Source organism: Megachile rotundata, chromosome 15, assembly GCF_050947335.1.
Source record: "Megachile rotundata isolate GNS110a chromosome 15, iyMegRotu1, whole genome shotgun sequence".
Taxonomy (NCBI): Eukaryota; Metazoa; Arthropoda; class Insecta; order Hymenoptera; family Megachilidae; genus Megachile; species Megachile rotundata.
The window spans coordinates 8342380-8363306 of record NC_134997.1 but is presented as its reverse complement, the minus strand read 5'-3'; the positions used below and the strand labels follow the sequence as shown (position 1 = coordinate 8363306).

Here is a 20927-nt window from a genome sequence, read left to right as displayed (position 1 = left end):
AGGGCGTCAAACTAGCCACGTATTAAACTGCACTGTCTGTACTTTTTTCATTTTATTCGTTTTTTTTTTCTTTTTTATTTCAAGATCGACAGAAACAGAAGAAAAAAGTATCAATTCCTATACAGCCAAAATGATGTAACTAACTTTTCTTTTAGTATTTTTGTTATATTAGGTTATATGTCACTATTGATATGTTATGTATTTGTATGCAAAGTTTAACAAGTACATTAAAATAAATTTTCCAACTTTTACGTATTTTTAAACATGTGAGTAAAAGGAGTTGTTTTTATTCTGTTTGTCGATCTAGAAATCTAGAACTTAAGTGTATTCAACAAATGAATCTCACTGTCAAAGAGAAAAGTAAATTTTGTATATATAGATGATGGAAAAGCATGTGACTTATAGATTATTCACATTTTACTACAATTTTTTGAAGATTAAAAAATGATAGTAAAGATTATTTATATTGGTTTCTGGTATATATTAAAAAATTCTTATTGCTTATTCCTGTGTTTTTTGATAACATTTTCTATTTTTGCTTTTAAAGGATTTAATTTAGAAACATATGTTTCAGATTAATTAATTGAGAGAAGTCATTTTACCATGTCCAAGAAGATAATATGTTTGTTTGATGTCGATGGAACTCTCACTGATCCTAGACAGGTATAAACAATGTATAATAAAAATATTTATTAAACTATATTAATTTTAATTGAACACTTTAATAGGTGATTAAGCCAGACGTGGAAAAATTTATTTTGGATACTGTTCAAAAAGAATTTGATATATCTGTTGTTGGAGGATCAGATATAGAAAAATTGAAAGAACAACTGGGTGGAGGAACCATATTTGATAAATATAAATATGTTTTTGCAGAGAATGGACTTATTGCTTTCCATGATGGTAAACAATTACCTACAGAAGTAAGTGATATTATTAAACATACAAGTTAAAGTAAAATTTACATCATTCACACTATTTATTTCAAATCAATTTCATGTTTTAGACAATTCAGAGTATTATTGGAGAAGAGAAATTGCAGGAGTTCATAAACTTTTGTTTGAAGTATATATCTGAATTACATTTACCATTTAAACGTGGTACTTTTATAGAATTTAGAACAGGAATGATTAATGTGTCACCTGTGGGTCGTAATTGTACCCAAGAAGAACGTATTCAGTTTTATGAATATGACATTGAAAATCAAGTTCGTCAGAAGTTTATTCAAGCTCTTAAAAAAGAATTTCCAGATCTTGCTTTAAGATATAGTATTGGTAAGTAAGATTTAATATGAAAATGTAAATTATATTTAGAAAACTATTTCCAATTTGAGAAATTGATAGTTAATTTAGATTTTAAACAAAAAATTTCTTTTATTTTGTATATCAAGGTGGTCAAATATCTTTTGATGTGTTTCCTATTGGTTGGGATAAAACATATTGTCTCAGACACATTCAAGGATATGATGAAATACATTTCTTTGGTGACAAAACAATGGAAGGTGGTAATGACTATGAAATTTATGAAAGTGATTTGACCATTGGTCATCGTGTGAGTTGTCCAGAAGACACAATCAATCAACTTAAAGTTCTTATGGCAGTTGTTAAAGAGCAGAAAGACAGAGAGCAATTCTCTCTTCCTATGCAGTGTGCATAATGCAGTAATTTGTTCAATTTTGTTTATTTAAATTACAGTTTAAAAAGCAGGGTGCTTCTTTTACTTTTTTTCTGTTATTATATGAAAGTATCAAGGTATGCAGTATAGTATATTATAAATATGTATTAACAAATATAGTTGCTTCCTATGAGGATGTGTTAATAATTCCTTTTGTATAAATTGTATAAAGAGCTTTATACATACAAAAAAGTATTGAGTTAGTGCATCAAATATTTGACTTAATAAACAAAAAGTATTTTTACAAATTATATTAAATTTTATTTTTTTTAATTACTAGATATTTTTACTAGTAAGTGTATAATTTGTCATTCCCAAATAAAATCTATAAATAAATGTATATTTCTTAAGCAAAATAAAAATGTTTATCAAAAAAAGTTTTTTAAATTATTTTTGTAAACAACTTTATTTCTTATTTAGAATCTAAAAAGATCAATGTTATAAATGTTTCTATTTGTTACAAACGTTTTTATTTTATAAAAATAAAATTCTATGTATATATGTACATATGTATCAACAATAACAATTAGTGTAAAATATATAATGCTCTGAGAAATTAAACATGACATAGATTATTCTTCTTAAGATTAATGTAAATTACATATAAAATTATTAAAAATTATTAAAAATTAAGGTCAAAGTTTTATACATTATCTTTGTACCTGTTTTTCCAAATGTAAATGTGATGGACTTTATATAAATATATGTATATGAATGTTAATTATAAAATGATGTAGTGTAAAAAAATGGCATATTTCCAGCACTTAATATCAATATTAAAATATATGTTTTTGATATGTCCATTAAGCGTAAGTAATAATGTACATTAGTTTTGTGTTTATATTCCCTGATACACAGGCATACGTTTTGCTGCAAATGCAGCAAGTCCTTCAACTCTGTCTTTTGAATGAACAATTTCATTGTAACATTGAGTTTCAATTTCAAGACCATCTGAAATAGTTCCTTGAAGACCTTTTGATATTGCTGTTTTTGCCACTCTAAACATAGAAAAAAATAAATGTTTTTTTTTTTTTAAATATAAACTTTAAATTGATACAAAATTTTATGTAAATAAAAAATTGCTTTTTTAGATCATACGATAGTTAATAAAATACCAAACAGAAAGTTAAAATATAGAACAAGTACTGAGATTTAGTAGGATTTGTGTTCTGTACTCACTTTACTCCAAGTGGTCCATTAGGTAAAATTTCTCTGGCTATAGATAAAGCAGCCTGATAAGCAGCATCCCCTTCTTTATTTTGTTGGACTACTTCATTTATTAAACCAATCTTCATGGCTTCTTCACCATCGATTAAACGTGCAGTATAAATGAGTTCTTTTGCTTTAGCAGGTCCAATTATTCTTGGAAGTCGTTGTGTACCACCAGCACCCGGAATAATGGCCCATTTCGTTTCAACAAGACCCATAGTAGCTTGTGATGCTGCAACTCTTATATCTGTGGCTAGAGCTAGTTCTAACCCTCCTCCTAATGCAGCACCATCAATGGCAGATATCACTGGTGTCGGTAAAGCTTCTATATTATTCATCATACTTCTTAAGCTTGCAACAAATTCTGCAATTCCTGTAGTATCCATTACTGCCCTTTCTCGTAAATCAGCACCAGCACAAAAAATTTTTGGAACCATGCTACGAATAATCAATACTCGCATCTTAGAATCTCTCTTGATGGAAGAAATAGCATCAGTCAATTGAGTAACTAAAGTTTTTCCAAGGGCATTGCATACAGTTGGTCGATTCAATCCCAAGACTGCAATGCCATTATCTTTCCCATCCAAATATTTAAGTATTATCTCTTTTGGTTCATCCTTCGGAAATAACATTGCATTTGTGGACATAGCCTTCACAGCAGTTGTGCAGAAGTTATGAAATACATGTCTGGCACTTGTCGTTAAAGGACCCATTATATAAAGTGATTAAAGAATGTTTTTTATTAAATTAGGTGTTATATAAGTACAACCTAAAAAACAATATTCATTATTAAAGCAAGTGTACACACAGACACAAATATTATAAATAATATAAATTATTTATATAGAATTAATTTGTAATAAATTTATTGTATGTTTGACAATTGAATAAGACATACAGATAAAAAAATATAAAAATACTCTAAGATTATGTTTACTTAGGTAAAAGAGATGTAAAATTAGTATATTATTTATAAATCATCACTTATTAATAGTGCGAGTACATTTGATGACTTGCGTTTCTTTTTCGGATATATCATGTTAAATTCAAACGTAAAAGCAAAGAAGAAATCCGATGAAAAATTGCAGACCATAGCAAAAAGAATTAAACCAAGTATTAAATATATTAACAAAAAATTAACACAATACCGTATTTTTCCAATCAGTGCAGGAATGTAACAAAACAACTCCTTGGACTTATGCACCGTCGCCTTTTGCCAATAACATCACATTATTTGTGGAAGGGAGAATGAAGGAAAGTTCAAACATAACGCAGTAACATTAACCAATCCTTCAATGTCTCCGTGACGATGTCGCGGACGCAACTACTTTGTAGCTTGGAAAACGTAAGAAATCTACTTTGCGATTTATTGAAGTTATACATGTATTTATATACCGCGCGTTACTCGCGTGATAAGATTTAAATACAGTCACTCACGAAAGTTTTCATACTAGAAAGACTGTTTTCATTAAAATACACGATATAACTTCGTGTAACAACATGCGAATGTTAATAATATAAAACTATTCTAACGCATGGGAAAAGAAAGTTAATTATTCATCTCACAAACGTATTTGTGTCGTCTTATATATTGTTTGTTTTACGGGTAAATTAGTTTCTAATTTTTTAAATATAAAATGCATTGCAATAATTTTATAGAAGTTTTGCAATTTCAAGTCTTCTTTTATTTATTGTACAAAGTCTGGAATATTATATTTTTTTGTATATATTATTATACAATATTATTATTCATTTTGTAGGATGTACAGACTTTCACGAGTGACTGTAGCTTTGCAACAGCACGTACGCTATTCAATCTGGGTCAGTTTTATGAACTGTTGTTGCGGAATTGCAAAAAATATTTTTAAATACTCTTATAAATAACATTTTATAAACCTTTAATTTTATGCACGTTATTGAACTTTCATTATTAGAAAGTTGAAGTTTTTATGGACAAAATAAAAATCGTATTTTTTTACAAATTTTTTATTTACAAAGGATGTTTAAATCAGTCCCCAAATACTTATAAAAGTGTTGATGATGCCATGCAAGTTTAATGGTTTCGAGAGTCACGTAGTTTGACGTAAGAAATTTGTTTACTGCTAACTCACACTATTGACGCTTTTTAGATGGAACTGCATATTGTTTTCTATTTTAGAACAAACGTCGATGACCTTCATGCGTCCTTTACGCGATCAATCATCCTGCCTCAAGTTATGTGCTTCTCAAGACCGTATAACCTTTACGTAAAACAATTTTCGGTATCATCAATCATTCTGTAGAAATTAAGGATTGTAAAGAGAGATGCAGATACAGAGTGGAAAAATTATAGAGTTCTTCCCGTATTATCCAATTATCTGCGGTGGATTCCTGACACATTACCTCGGATAATCGAAGCTCTACCGTGTTTACATTCAAAGTGGTCACACACGATTATATAAATTATGTAAATGGAGCGAGATAAAATAAAATTAGAGTGGTACATGTTTACAATTCCAAAAAAAGTAAGATATGATCAAACGTGACGTGTACCATACCACGTGCCATAGGCAAAAAGTGTAGAGATAATTGTGAATATAAAAATAATTGACTCTTGTCGGTCATTCAAGTCGAATATGAAAATGTGAAATGAGGAGGATAAATATTAATAACAATTCTTTCAATTTTATTTCAATTTTAAACAAAAAAGCTTCTCGATTATTGCTAGTTAATTTTCTGTTTTTTTTTTTTTTTATTTTATCAAATTTTCATTGTAAAAGAATTGTTTGCAGCACGTTTTTTTAATTTTTGATAAATACATTTCACTTTATCGATAATTCTATAAAATAATGTATTATTTTTGCGATGGTTTGGGCTGATTTAATTTAAAAATTAATCGCGAATATGAGTGTTTTATTTTTCTTCTGTTTAGATATTAGACAAGGCGCCATAAATACCGATACATATTCGCGATAAAATTATTCCATATCTTCGACTACTTTAATTTTATTCATTACGTTAAATTATAACTCAAAAATTATAACTCTAGTATTTTTAGTCTCATTTTTTATTTAAAAAATGTATTCATCTTAAGCAAATAAAATTAAATTTTATTTTTTATTACTACAACTTTATTATTCTTATAAAATCTGTATAAACGTATATATTTTTTTATTTATAAAATGTGTAATTTTATATTAAATCATTTTTGAAAATATTTTCATGATGAATTTTTTTGAGGCTTAAAAAACTATAGACAATTAATATCATACAAAATTTATTTTCATAATTATATTTTCGACGACAGAAACATAACGATATTAATAGAGACTGGTACAAAAAAGAAGACACTTAAATTCTAAGCAGTGTACTTAACGTACATTATCAATAAATAAATGTAAATAGGATATCGGTAAAATGTAGTGAGAAATTATGATAAATGTAACGTAAGCTCAATTGTCACGTATTATCTGACTATCTGTAAGATAATTTACATGCGAATTAGAATAACACAATATCGCAGCACACCTCAACTTCTGACTTTGCAAACAATTCGTAAAAACTATTACATATAAATAAATAAATAAATAAATAAATGCTTGATGTTGACCTGTAATGAAAATGCATATTCATGCTTCTAAATGCTCCCATTTTCACAAAAGCAGTTTAACACTTTGAGCTCTTTGTCATTCAAAAATTGATAAACATATAAATTTTTATCTACATCCATTATTTCATTAAAATCAACAAAATTTGTTGAAAGTACAATTATTAACTGAAAGAATCCATAACTTTAGAATGATGCTCAAGGTGTTAATTAAAGTTTCATGATCTTGTTACACCCATTTTTCAATATCAACATTTTTAATAAGAAAGTCGATGCATTTATTCGAAATGATTTCTCTTTGTTTCAGATTCAGCAATGGCGTTCCACAAACTTGAAGAATAAGAAACAAAGGTACCATAATAAAGAACCATTTCTAGTAACGTTAAAATGGTCCAATTTTATGGTATTGTTAGCAGGATTCATCAAGATCAACGATTAAAATGATGTAAAATTTAAGCTGAAGTGACTGTGGCGGGCGGAGGTCGCAACATTGATTTCGTGGCTAGCGATAATTTTTCTGAAACCAGATGAGCGATGTGGGATGATCGCTTCCAAACGAATTCACGCGTTCTGTCGTGGTCGTCCTTACTTTCCACTCGGACCTGAATTCATAAATTATTCATTAATATTGAAAGATTTCTTTTGACATAGATTAATTTTTTAAAGTTATATTTTTATAATAAATTAAATTACATACTTGTTTCGGTTGCAGCACTCGGATAGAATTTAAAGTTGCAACACCGCCATGAAGAACTCGAAGACTCAGTTTCCCCGACATTTCAGCCGTAGTCGCAGTCGCACTTCTTAATTCTTTCTTCGCTGTTCTGCCGAATTCCTTCTCAACTTTCAGTACAAGAGGACCCAACGTGAATTTCGTTTTGATCATAGTATGATCGCTCATCATGTTCACCGATACGTCTCCGGATCTTTGAAGACTCGCGAGCCCGTACAGGGTGGCTCGTGCTTTCGGTCTAGCTTTTGTTGCCTGCAAAATTATTATAAGTTTCAAGCTTACTAATTCTATGAAAATCTATGGAAGATATTATTACATATAAAAAACTGTTTTATTTGAAATTAACAAGGGTTAGTAGATGCATTATTAGATGCATTATTAGATGCATTAGTAGATGCATTAGTAGATTGCATTAGTAGATGTAATGGCAATCTCTACTCTCGAATTCTCACCTTGGTTTTGTTATTCGTAGCTTGATTTTTTGTCTTATTTTTCGTAGATACGCGATTTTTATTCTTCTTATTGCCTGTAGATGTTCGTCTGTGCGTAGATTTTGTGATGGATTCCATTATAGCTCTGTTTGCAATTTCGGACATGGTAGTTGTAGCTGCCTCTTTTTCGATCGTGTTCACGGATGCGGTGATATTTTCTGCATTTTCCAAGGTTTTCTATGAACATATATAATTATTATTTACATTATTAAATATATATACTTGCTTTAATACTTATAATTTTATTAATGTATGGAGTGTAATAATTTATTTAGTATTAGTTTCGTAATCTTAAATTATTTATCTATTACTATTACTCTTTCATACTTTAGAATAATTTATGTAATATTATTCTTCTGTAGTATGAAATAGTCTTTCTATTATTAATCTACTATTATTTGTAATATAGTTGTATAATTTCTCTAGTACTATTCTTTTATAATCTGGAATAATTTACCTACTATTATTCATTCATAATTCAAATAAATTTTATAACATTATTCTTTCACAATATGAAATAATCTTTCTATTATTAACCTACCATTATCTCCAAAATATTAGTATAATTTATCCAGCATTATTCTTCCATAATGTTCAATAATTTACCCACCATTCTTTCACAATCTACAATAATTTATCTAATACTCTATAAAATAAAATAGTCTCCCTATAATTATTCTCCTATCTACAATAATTTATCTACTAATACTCTTCCATTATCTAAAACAATTTATCAAACATCCTCCTCCGTCAAACAATTAGCTACCTGTGTATTTTCTGGAAGAACTTCCACAGAAATTTTCTCAGTGGGCACCGCGGCAAGTTCCAAATTGTTCTTTTTCGTCTCGCTCTTGCCGCTGTTCTTCTTCGACTTATTTTTGCCCTTTTGCTTGTTCGTTTTCGACTTGGCGTTCGGATTGGTCAGTTTCACCGTCACAGGATCGTAATTGCTGCGCAAAATTTTGTTAATTCTTCCCAGGATGTTATCCACGAAACGATTGTACTTTGCTACGTAGATCGCTGACACGTCGCTGCTCGGATCTGATTGCATGCCACCTGAAATGTATTGTGTAAATACATTAATATTTAATATGTTTATAACATTAATATTTAACATGTTTATAGTAACATTGCCATTATATAATAATACTCTTGTTATAATATTATAATATTTGTTTCATTGTACAACAAAGCACAATGTTTCATTATACTGCGTTCAAAAGAAAGTTTGAAATACTCCTTCGTGTGCATTGGTGTTTGCAATTATTATTACTGAATTCTACAATATTTAATATAATGTAACATAATCGTTAATATAATCGTTAGTTAATATACCCGATTCCTTTGTACTGTAATGCATAGAATATTAAAAAATATAAAATGACTAATAAAAGTTTACGATCATCGACGTCCATTTATGTGCAGGGCCCAGAAAGACGCACATACAACCATGTACTTCATGATTAAATGACCATAATCTACTAGAGATTTGAAATCTGTCTCCAGCAGACTAAACGTAACCAAGTTACATACATTACAAGACACGATTGACCCACAAAACGTCTTTCCTAATGTCCTTGACCGCATTTCTCACGGTGCCATCTTCACTGACGTATCTGACAGGTTATTGGCCCGAGTACCGTAATTACAGCGAGTTCTTTTATTTTCTAAAATCAAGCTTCATTGAAAGGAAACGTTCGACATAAAAATCGGAAATAGGACGTGAAAAATGGAGTCGGGTATAAATCAGTCGTTCTCGACTAGTAGAACGTACATAATTTATGTGATGTGTGATTTCTTGATTTGAAAAGTTTATTTTTAATGTTGGAGAGCTGTGGAATAAAATTTGGGTATTTGGGGTGGGTATAGTGGAAATTATGGTGAAATTAGAATAATGGTAAGTTAATTATGGTAGAGGTTATTATAAAGTTCTGTGTTTAGTATATCTTTATATTTTCTATTTGTTATAGTATTAAATCGCCACTTTTTAAATCTTTATATTTCGAAATGGTAATATGGATGAAATTCTATATTTTCTTTATTGCGTTTGTTAATTTTTATATTGTTGGATTTCTGTATTTTCAAGTTTCTATATTTTGAAATCAGTATGTTCTCAAGTGTAGATATCTCCAAAATTGCATATTTGCTATAATTCTATATTTCTAATTGTTTAAATTATCAAATTTCTACATTTTCAAATTCCTATATTGTCAAATCACTATATTTTGCAACTTTTAAATTTCTAAATTACTGTATTCTCAAATGTCTGCACCTCCAAAATTCTGCACTCCCTTTCTATGTATATTTACTCTCTTTACCTAACCTTACTAACATAAAGTATACCTAATACTAAGTATATTATATTACAGTAAAATTCTAGTATATTCATTCTATGTATAAAGATGTTCTACAATATTCATCCACAAAATGATCTTCAATCTCAACTCTATAACCACCCCTATAACAACCAAAATGGCTGACTTCAAAATCCATCAAAATGGCTGACTTCAGATTTCGTCCATCAAAATGGCTGACATCCCATTTCATCCATCAAAATGTCCGCTATATTCTATCAAACTCAAACTTTACAAGTGAAATAAATTTTATACTTGTATTACAAGTAAATACCTGTATATATTAATACTCCAATATTTATTTTTGCACATTATTCTCAATGTTAAAGTATACATAACGCCAATAACTCTCATGAAGACTAATTTTGCACCGGATTGTATAAAGTGGCGTTAAGGTATGCGATGAATCGACGAGAAAAACTTCCGTGAGCCGACCTCGATGAATTAAGTTCGTAAGAAAGAGCGACAATGTTAACGGTATATCGGAATTCTCTGGTAAAACCAAACTGGTCTTCGATCTGTGTCACGACCTACTTCGCTTCACCTACAGACAGGTCTGTGAACACGTATGAACAAACTACCTAAAAACTCTCCCCGGTCGTTGATCCTGTTTCAGCCACTTTCTTCGTGTTCGACACTCAATTTCTGTTATAAATTAATTTATGCAGGTGGGTAAACAAAATTTCACCTGTCTTCATCTCTTGACTTCCGGCTTTTTTTATTAATATGTGCAAGGTTTTATATGTGGATTGCACTGTTGTGCTGTTGTTTGAGAGATAAGTAGCTTGCAAGGTGGAGACCTTGTAGCACTTGAGATATATTAGTTTGATACTGTGTTGCAAGCTCTCAAATTTTTGCATTTGCTATTTAGTAGATTTTTTGTTTTCAAATGCTTGCATTTTCAATTTTTAAAGATTCAAATTATCAAATTTAAAGATATTTAGATTTTTGTATATTTTCTAGGCTTCTACGTTTTCAGACCACTAATTTTTGTATTTTTAAGTTTGTGAGCTTTTTAATTTATGGACCTTGAAATATTCAAATTTTCAGATTTTTAACATAAAAGACATAGTGAAATTTTTCAGAAATTCTCAGAAAGCAATGGACTCCAATAAAGACGTCATAAAAGGCAACTTCCGTTGCCCACAAAAAATCATGAATAATCGTGCCCCTTTCGATAGAGAAAATGGTTCACGATCGAGGCCGAGAAACAGCCATGACTTTGACTGTGGGTCAGGGTCGGAACAAGATTTTTGTACCGCCACTCACGTTCACGCTTTTACACGTTGGGTCAGTGTCCTCGTTTCCGTTTTGGATCGATCGCTCGGTGAAAGCCGAGGAAAAAATGTTCTAGCGTCGGTCACACCTTTGCTGAACCTGGTCCCTCGAAGTCCTCTAGAAAGTTAATTGACCTGGACTCGCGGACATCTAATTAAAAGTTTCGATGCGTGGCCCCCGTTTTCTTGTATGCGCCGTTGATACTCTTCTCTCGATTAGAATTGATCGAGTGCTAGCGAATACGTTTACTAGTGCTTATTGGGAGTTCGAATGCGTGCGAAGCTTGCATTCCTCGCGATTGAAACGGAACTCGATTTTTAATTTTCGTGAGAAACTGTACTACTCTTAGAAACACTACTTCCAGTATGTTCATCGCATTTTTAAAGTAAAAATTTTGCAGAAATTGTTTTACTGTTTTAGGGTAAATGTGTCTGTAGTTTTTATTTGCTGTAATAAATTCATTGGTAGTTTGAAAGATGTACCTTCAACGTGAAAGTCTTCTATTATTTTTCAAAAAGTATTATTTTACATATCATTTTGTACCTTGCAATTTATTCTGTTTCTTTCACTTCAGAAAATAGAACATATCTTGTGCAGTAATTTCATAATTATCAATTTTTAAAAACTTGACGTATCAACTATGTTTTGCACAGTTTATTTTTTTGAGATAAAGCTCCAAGCTTATCGGTGATAAGATTCATTAAGAAATATCAGATAAATGTCATTATATAATTATATTATGACTGTGAATAGTTACATAAACTAGTAGTACATTTACCCTAAATGACGCTATAGTATCCTAACTCTGGAACTCGAGGATATTAGTGCCAATTCTTCGATTATTAGTTTGTGCTAACAAACAATTGCTGTACATTTACTTACTTGTTTGTCTGTAATTATCTTATAAGTTATCAGTAGTGTGCATCTACAAGCTCTAAATGATAAGGGATCAGAAAGGGGTGTACAAAGTGCTAACGTGTCGTGCTCGTGTTCAGTAAAGTTTGTCGGTCGTTCCGAAAGATGTGCGTACGCTTTTGGTAAAAAATTTGGAATTTTTTCATGTACATACTAATTATACTTCATTGTAATTTTGTATAACATATTTCTGACATGAAAGCATAATATCTGTTCAAGTAGCAACATTTGATATTTACAGAATTTTACAAAGAATCCTTACAAACTGCATGATCATAAAACTGACAACAAATGATAATAAATTGTATTCAAAACTTACGAATGAAGTTACAATAATTATTTAAAAGATCACAGAAATGTATCAAATTTATCACAAATACTAAGCTTGTAAATAAATAAAAAAATTTTCAGTAAAAATTTGCACAATTCCAAACCTTTGTCCATCAGCGTATTTGACAAGCCAGAGAAATAACAAGCAAGAGCTATACTACTGATTCTACAAACGAGTGACAAGACAAGCAACGAATTCCCAAGCAAGAAAGGTGTGAATACAAAACGAGTTGAGAAAACGGTGCAAGACGCGATAAAAGTTCCTTATTTTATGATTCGGAGTTATTAGCAGCGTCCGGCGCCGCCATTTTGTGAACCACCCGGCAAATGGCCGACACGTATACTTACGTATCCATTTGTTGCGAAAAGCAAAAGGGTTAAGAAGCTAAGTGACACAGCACATCACGCATTAAAATGCTCCGAACGATAAATGAAACGCAATGTCGTTGAGAAAAGGAGAAGAGAATTTATCCTTTGGATGGTGTTAAATAAAAGGCAATACACAAGTTTTTTTTTGTAAAAACAATAAATTATCTGTATTTTGCAATCCAGAATGGACAATGCCTCTGTACAAGCATTTCTTCTTTTTCCAAACAGAAACGTTATGTTACAATGAAATAAGCAACCCCGTATTTGACCATCCATAAATAAATTTGAGAAGAAAATACAAGAGAAGTAGAATGATCGAAAAATTTGGTTTTCTAGAAATGAGGGGTCAGTTACGGAGTCGCTTATTGCTTTACTCGTTCTCTCTCACTCTTACATAAAACACGCGGAATCCCATTTCTTAAGTTTCTTCATTCGACAAATGGTTCGGGAAAAGAAAGAAAATACGTGACGTGAGGTCACCAAGCCAAAGCACCTTTCAATACGCTATCCATCTCACACCGTCGAAGTACCTTTCCTTCGTTTAACTTTAATCAATATCTTTTTTATTTATTACTTTTTATTCGATAGTTCTCGAAAAGGTACTTCGAATTTGTTTTCGTTCCATTAGCTACTCTTACGCGAGTTTCGAACACATTAACTATGTACAATCCCCTCTTCATAATTTACTATGATGTTTGAAAGCGTTCAGCTTCCTGGTTTCGCTATGCTGTTCGACATGCAAATGATTGTGAGCAAAGACTACGATATTAATAAATAAAAATTAGAAATAGAATAAATATTATCGTTATTAAATTACTACTACTACTACTACTAGTGGATTCTAGTTATATTGCGAGGTAACGCTTGGTAATTCGACGCGTGGTAATCGAACGCTTGATAAATGAACGTGGAGTAACTGAATGCTTGGTAACTGAATGTTTGATAATTGAACTCGTGGTAAGTCAGCGCTTGATAATTGAACGCATTGTATTTCAATGTTTAATAGTTCAAAACTTAATAATTCAGTGCGTGGTAATTCAACGTTTAATAACTTAATGCATCGTAACTCAAAATTTGATAATTAAACGCGTGGTAGTCCAACACGTGGTGACTCTATGTTTGATAACTGTACGTGTGGCAATTCAACGCTTGATAATTGAACGCGTGGTAACTCAACGCTTGCTTATTGAACGCGTAATAGCTGCACGCTTGGTAATTAAACGCGTGGTAATTCAACGCTTGATAATTAAACGTGTGGTAACTCAACGCTTACTTATTGAACGCGTGACAACTGCACGCTTGATAATTGAACGCGTGGTAACTCAACACTTGCTTATTGAACGCGTGACAACAGCACGCTTGATAATTGGACATAGAAATAGAAACAAAATTCATACCGATTTACCATTAATATACGTGAAAATTGCAATATAACTAGAGTCTACTACACAACTGCACTACCTACTTACAATAATAATCAAGCGTCTTAAGCGTTTTAAACGGAAGGCAATAAATAAGCTATCGAAGGAAAGGAAAGGTTCGAGTGATTGATAGATTAATAAAAAATTGCTCGATCACTCTCATCGGTTCTATCAACCCATTTTAGCCCTTGTTTTTCATCTAAATGATTTTTTTTTCTACGACCTTTTTTGTTGTACTAATCGCTCAATAAAATGTATGAGACAAACGAGAAGAAATTAATGTAGCAATAATGTCAAAAATTTCAATATGGCGGACTATAAAATGTACTGCATATTAATTAAGAAATCTGTCATTAAAGTTTTCACTGACGTTCGATTTTCGTTCATTAAGAATCAAATAAAAATCGTAATAAGTTGTTGTTTAAATTTGGCGCCCTTTTATGACATTCCGAACCGCTAGTTGATTAGTTCCGCGCATGCGCAGTGCCATATCTAGTTTTGCGCGCGTTATTAAAAACAAAGAGCTAAAACAGATTAAGGATGGACCAACGAAATGAAGAATGAAGATAATCGTTTTGGAACAGTGTTTCGAGAAGAATGGAATCTGTCGAACAGCATCAGTCGATAGGAGCTTCTTGGATCGCGATCTAAATCGTGATGGATGTTCTGCCTTTTCAAAGTTCTCATCGGTCGTTAGAGCCGCAAGCTTTATCGAAATTGAACTCGATCATTCGCAAAATGATGAAATAATTCGTGAACTGGATGTTAACATGAAAGTTGAGGAAACGGACAAAAATAAAATGGATCAGTTTTTTATTCTGAGCATGTTATGTTTGCCCGTTTACTTAACTTTCAAGCGTTCGCGCGTTCGCTGCTTGGTCCGTATCTTGCTTAGAATGGCGGCATTAGTGGCTTATTTCCGGTCTACTTGTATTACTCGTTACCTTGATTTCTATCTTATTATTCCGATCAATTTTCTACAAGCTCGTTATAAATCAAACAACTCTATTCTTGGAACTAAGACTTCCATGTATTAGAAAATAAGTATAAAATTACTTCACGTAGGCGATAAGATTGAAAAATGGTAGGTACTTAATGGCAATTTGAAATAATTTAAAAAATAATTAGTTTAAACGAAGTTTGTGGAAAAATTATATAAGCTAATATTCACACAAGTAGAAACTATTTCTATTAAATTATTAATTAATTTATTAATATGTTTTCTTGTAAAAATTTGCAAATATTGAAAATTTTAAATTTAATAAAACTTAAGTTTTAGCATAGTGGTGTGTTTAGTTCTTCAAGTATGGAGGTACTGAAAATCTTTTGCTTTTGTGCAACTATTATTTGCAATAATATTAATTTTTGATGAAATAAAAATTTTAAATTTAGAAATTTAAGTGTATACAATTTTCAAATTTTCAGATAGTGCAATCCATGGAATTACTTCCAATACTTCTACAATACTCCACAATATTTTTCGGCCATATAACAAGCGTCTAAACCCAGAACGCCCTAATAACAAGATAAGTCCGCCAGCAGCGACTACGCGAGCAATCTAAAGCTCGTGAACGACCCAGAGGACCCGGTTGCGCCTCTACGAAGAGATCGACATGTATAATTGAGCAGATAGTCAGGAATCGTTGTTCGCGACTTGCCACTCGTTCCCCTGCCCCCGTTTAGACGGCAGCCTTGAAGGAGGGGGTCGCAGCGCGCGCGCGCGATTTGCGCGCGTGTTTGTGCCCCTTGTAACTGTGTTTCTTGCTCTTTCTCTTGAACTCACGTGCTTGTCTGGCGCCGGCAATGTCGGTGATGCTGTCGACGTCGTCGTCATCCTCGTCGTCCTCGTCCTCGTCATCCTCGTCCTCGTCCTCTGTGTAGACGAGGTCGACGTCGTCTTCGTCGTCGTCGTCGTCGTCATCCTCGTCCTCGGCGTCGGCCTCGTTCGTGGATATAGCGGGAACGTGAACGGGATTCGACACTGACTCCGCACCTTCTAGAGCCGTTTCGTGAGCAGCGCTCGCAGCTTGACCCTCGGCGATCGCATTGCCCTCTTCGTCCTCTGCGCCGGTTGGCTCACTTTCCGCGTCGGTCGCCTCGGCTGCCGCTTCCGCAGCGTGTTCCGATTCTTGGGCTGCTGCGTTTAGATCTGCCTCCACGGCCGCGGGAATTGCCGGGGCAATTGGCTGGGCAGGGGCAACGGGTTCCACGGCGGTTGGTTCTTCGTCGTCGTCATCGTCGTCCTCCTCACCTGCAATCATTTTAGCGGACATGTTAAGAACTGCATGGTATATTGTACTCCTGTCGGATCACTTCTCGTTTATGTTGAAACGCTCTGTTTGCAAAGTGCAACTTCCGCTTTTGACAGATTGTAGGTTTCTAGACACCTTTTGTGACAGAAATGTATATCGAGGTTCACAATGAAAATGATGTGGATGTTAGACTTAAATCGGACACATGATTGATGATATTTCAGCGTAGTCAGTATCGTTATGTGCATGAACAGAAATTGGTAATATGGCAAAAGGTAGACTAGTAGATAAGGAACAACGTGACCCTGGTTCATCTGAAATTCATACTGATATTAAAGTAAATTCCTAAATCTTCAAGATCCTGAATCTCTAAACCTCTGAATCTATTAGTCTTCTAATTACCAAGTTCCTAACACCTCAGATCCTCAGGTCACCAACTCTCCAAAATTCCAAACACTTAAATCCACAATCTTCCAACCAATAAATTTCATAATCCTCAAATGCAGTTCATCAGTACACATTACCATCATTTACAATAGTAGCACGTATGTTGATCATTCAAATTGACTCTGCAATGCATCATGTAATATGAAAATGTATGCAACGTTTATAAATTATAATAATATGCAAGTAGTTCTCGTTACGAGAGAGTGTATTTATCGGAAGACGAGTTTTCGTTCATTCTACGCATGTTGATTGGTCATGACACTCATGGTAACCAAGGCAACGCGCATGCGCAGTTGCAATGGTCATGACACTGAGCGTACATGTAAATAGACCCAACGGTCTTTTATTTAGTATATTCTCTTACCTCATCGCTTCTCTCCCGCTTTCTTTCTTTATTTACATACATATTTTTGTTCCGCATGAACGTAACATGAGAAGCAGTAGATAAACACATGTTACGAGAAATGTAGTAGTACACACCGGCGATGGGCAGACCAAGTGGTATACAATGCAAACTAGTCAATCAAAAATATCTTGATTTTACTAACTCGAAACAACTTCCAATGTTTTTATTTTCGTAATGGATTTTAGAGAATTAACAAGTTGAAGACTACCTACTCCTTCGAAGTAATCAGAATTGATGACACTGAATGAATTGCTAACTCGAGTAAAAAGACAGATGAAATATGGTGATGATGGTTTCAGTTAATAAACGAGATGATACAGCGAAGACTACTTGCAGTTATAATTCATTTTCGAGAATGTGGGTCAGCGTAAGACAAGTAGCGCGTAGAAATTCTTTCCGAACCGAGATCGCCGTCGATTTATGTTAATTCGAGCGAGTTTGAAATATTTTGTACCGTTACGCATCAGCCTTTCTGTGTTCGCTAACCGGAAGTTTCAATGTTTGCGTAACGGCTAACGTTTGCGTATTGTCGCCACTGTTCGATTCATCGAACGCTCCTTCGATAATAATATCGAATGAGAGCAAAGGTGTTAGAACTCTTTCGAATTTTGAAACCGTTATAGCGAGCATGTTAATAGGAACATTCTTTATTGAAACAATGTTATATTTATCACTGGATTTAAATACACTTGAAATGTTGCAGAATGAGATGCTAAGAACTGTTTGAAATTGTTCAGAATGCATAAAATTATATTGTATTTAAAATAACCTATGCTATCATTATAATGGATCTAAAAGGTATTTATTAAATAATGATTTAAATCTTTGTCTAATTCAGTGCTTATTTTTAACAAAGTTAAATATTTTATCTTAAATGTATTATCATTGTTTTGTAGTACTTGACACCATTTTTTATGAAAATTAGTAACAATGATAACGATTCTAAAACACCTAAATTTAGAAGTCCGAAGAAAGTTGGAACTAACACTTCGTATTTTTTTTAGGTTAATTTGAATCAGTGGACCATTGTACCGTTTTGTAAGTCCGGGTCGCCATTGACCCAATCACCGTCGAAGGTTAATTATTAGTAATAAGTAAGGATTAATTTTTAATTTATTTAACATACTGACTGCTATTTTATTTTAAATAAATTGTATATACTTGTAATTTTATTATTTATAACTCCGTGTACTTAATATGAACAGTTAATTAATTCCAAAATTTTTAAATTCTTAAATTTGCAATTTTGAAAATTTGTAAATCTAAAAATCGCTTAAATTTAATTGAAAGAATTCTAAATAATATGAGTGATGGATTTCTATAGAAATTCAAGTGTCAGCGAGATATGAATGACAGAGCAGTCAACATGCTACAAAAAGAACGATATTTTACCTAATATATCCTCGATGAAACGTTCCAGATAATCGGAGTCGTCATCATCGTCTTCATCATCCTCATCATCGTCGTCATCATCATCTCCCGTGATATCAAAATCAACGTCGTCATCGTCATCATCGTCGTCATCATCATCGTCCTCACTGACTGCAGGTGCTGCGGCTGTTTGTCTTCCTGCTGCTACCACGTTTTTATTCAAACTTTTCTCTTGGGAAATTTTAGCTGTTGGTAATGCAAAAGTGCCGATCGCCAGGCAGCACAGCACTGCCAATGCTATCACTAACTTCATTTTTCTGTGAACAAAAAGCAACAACATTTATCGTGTTCTTAAAATTAATTAACATTTAGTGTAGGGTAGAGATAATTTATACTACCCTCTATTGATATTATAATAATTTTATTTGTATTTTGACCCATCATTTTGGAAAGAAACACAATTTTTTAGGACCACGCATTAAAATTGCTAATGGCCATTTTTAATACTTGAATTTTTAGTCAATTATTTCCTCGGACTTACAAAACGTACAATAGTATTTAAACTAAAATTGGTTGCACGAATTTAAGAGAAGGATTTTATAATGTGAAGTATTATATTTAAAGTGCAAGTATAAAATTAAAGAATTGAATATAAAATTAAATTTATATTCCAAATTATTAATTAAAATTTTTATTTATTTGAACTTGAATTATATTTAATTCTTGATTAAATTTGTATAACACTATATTTGTAAACTATTAACTAGAACTTTATTAATGACCAATAATTTGTTAAATAACTAAATTTTTAATATTATCGTATATTAATTAATAATTGATTTAAAATTACAGTGGAATGAAATTATAGTTATTAATTGAATAATTTTATAATTAAAGAACTCTTGTCCAATTTTTAATTCAAAATATCAGATGAAAAATTGCAAGCTATTAATAGTTCATTTAATTAACAATTCATTTTCAATCGATCATTTATACTTTCTCCAATTAAGAATTTTTAATTCAGTCATGCGTAGTCAGCAACAAATTTATTTCTTACTTAAATCTCGTACAAGTAAACAGTAATTTTAACTCTTAATTGCAACTTCTACAAATTAATAATACTGAGAACGTATGAACAACTGGGTTAGTAAAAGATGAGTACAAAATAACTATAAAAATAACAGTAACAACGATAATGTTCTCTAAAGACCTCAGTATAACTGTTAATTAAAACTTTTTATAAATATAAAATTGTAATTAATATTACGGAGAAATCGTAGTCAAGAATTACCAATTGATTTTTACTTGTATGAGATTCAATTAAAAATTCAATTCTAATTTATTGTTAGACATTATTGAATTAAAAATTAAATTTTTATTCTTAATTAGAAGTTTCAATTAACAAACGAAAGTTAATTATTAATTATAAAATTCATTCATTGACAAGTTTGAATTAAAAATTGAAGTTTAATATTCGATTAACAACTACAGTTTAATCTTCTAAAAAAGAAGAATATTCAATTACCGATTATCATTAAGAAACTAAAAATTTCAAAGCACTAATTTTTGACAATTTGATTGTTATTTATTATTGGATATTTTACTGTCACTATGAGGGAATTAGCTTAAGTTATTTCTGAGGACTGATCATTCCAATGAAAGATTACTGTTACTAATACTGCGTGTTGAATTAAAATCGAAGTATCGATTAATTGATCACAATGAAGTGTCGACACGCGATATACTAAGTCCACGAATGTTTTATACTCACGAGTATAGTAGACTTCCCTAAGAAACTTAGTTAACAAATTTTGCAAATTTTCACTCAGGAACTTTGGGATTTAGAAATTATGAAACTTGAGGATTCAAGATTGGTAAATTTGGAAACTTTGGGATTCAAGATTGGTAAATTTGGAAATTTAGAACTTTGAAAATGTACAAACTTGCAAATATAAAATTTAGGAATTTGGAAAGTTGCAGATTTGCAAATTTAGGAATTTGGAATGTTGCAAATTTAAAAATGTAGAAGTTTGCAAATAAAAGGCTATAAGAATTCAGAAGTGCACAAAGTTGTAAATTGAAAAATTTGAA

General features: G+C 31.7%; 3 protein-coding genes and 1 long non-coding RNA gene across 8 annotated transcripts; 2 read left to right on the top strand and 2 right to left on the bottom strand.

The window, feature by feature from the left end:
- Positions 1-144: 144 nt before the first annotated feature.
- On the bottom strand, positions 145-3596 carry LOC100883399 (methylglutaconyl-CoA hydratase, mitochondrial). Its single transcript, XM_003703516.3, has 2 exons — positions 2854-3596; positions 145-2672 (listed from the first exon to the last, which is right to left on the bottom strand). Exons 1-2 carry the CDS (start codon positions 3594-3596, stop codon positions 2513-2515), a joined length of 903 nt encoding a protein of 300 aa, XP_003703564.1. The 3' UTR covers positions 145-2512.
- Positions 569-4966, top strand: Pmm2 (phosphomannomutase). 2 transcript variants are annotated; one of them, XM_003703515.3, is made up of 5 exons: positions 569-663; positions 729-923; positions 1007-1274; positions 1391-4228; positions 4882-4966. In XM_003703515.3, the coding sequence occupies exons 1-4, from the start codon at positions 604-606 to the stop codon at positions 1654-1656; spliced, it is 789 nt and encodes a 262-aa protein (XP_003703563.1). In that variant the 5' UTR covers positions 569-603; the 3' UTR covers positions 1657-4228; positions 4882-4966. The 2 variants fall into 2 exon arrangements, with proteins under 2 accessions (XP_003703563.1, XP_076396509.1); XM_076540394.1 differs by having other exon boundaries at positions 4818-4966.
- Positions 4967-6122: 1156 nt separating this feature from the next.
- LOC100877435 (uncharacterized) lies at positions 6123-19149 on the bottom strand. Of its 4 annotated transcripts, none has more exons than XM_076540390.1 (6): positions 18858-19149; positions 16144-16611; positions 8460-8749; positions 7655-7870; positions 7167-7454; positions 6123-7071 (listed from the first exon to the last, which is right to left on the bottom strand). In XM_076540390.1, exons 1-6 carry the CDS (start codon positions 19147-19149, stop codon positions 6922-6924), a joined length of 1704 nt encoding a protein of 567 aa, XP_076396505.1. In that variant the 3' UTR covers positions 6123-6921. The 4 variants fall into 4 exon arrangements, with proteins under 4 accessions (XP_076396505.1, XP_076396508.1, XP_076396507.1 ...); XM_076540393.1 differs by lacking the exon at positions 18858-19149 and adding an exon at positions 17920-17989; XM_076540392.1 differs by lacking the exon at positions 18858-19149 and adding an exon at positions 17800-17827.
- On the top strand, positions 17409-19340 carry LOC143265890 (uncharacterized). The gene is made up of 4 exons (XR_013040676.1): positions 17409-17560; positions 17651-18263; positions 18470-18559; positions 18886-19340. It is a non-coding gene; the product is annotated as an uncharacterized LOC143265890 (long non-coding RNA).
- The last annotated feature ends 1587 nt before the right edge of the window (positions 19341-20927 follow it).

Coding starts and splice junctions, on each gene's coding strand:
- Pmm2 (XM_003703515.3), top strand. CDS start 604: ATGTCCAAGAAGATAATATGTTTGTTTGATGTCGATGGAACTCTCACT. Junction 664..728: donor CTCTCACTGATCCTAGACAG/GTATAAACAATG, acceptor ACACTTTAATAG/GTGATTAAGCCAGACGTGGA. Junction 1,275..1,390: donor TGCTTTAAGATATAGTATTG/GTAAGTAAGATT, acceptor TTGTATATCAAG/GTGGTCAAATATCTTTTGAT.
- LOC100883399 (XM_003703516.3), bottom strand. CDS start 3,596: ATGGGTCCTTTAACGACAAGTGCCAGACATGTATTTCATAACTTCTGC. Junction 2,673..2,853: donor AATGGACCACTTGGAGTAAA/GTGAGTACAGAA, acceptor TTCTATGTTTAG/AGTGGCAAAAACAGCAATAT.
- LOC100877435 (XM_076540390.1), bottom strand. CDS start 19,149: ATGAAGTTAGTGATAGCATTGGCAGTGCTGTGCTGCCTGGCGATCGGC. Junction 16,612..18,857: donor TTTCATCGAGGATATATTAG/GTAAAATATCGT, acceptor AAATGATTGCAG/GTGAGGAGGACGACGATGAC. Junction 7,871..8,459: donor TTCTTCCAGAAAATACACAG/GTAGCTAATTGT, acceptor ATATGTTCATAG/AAAACCTTGGAAAATGCAGA.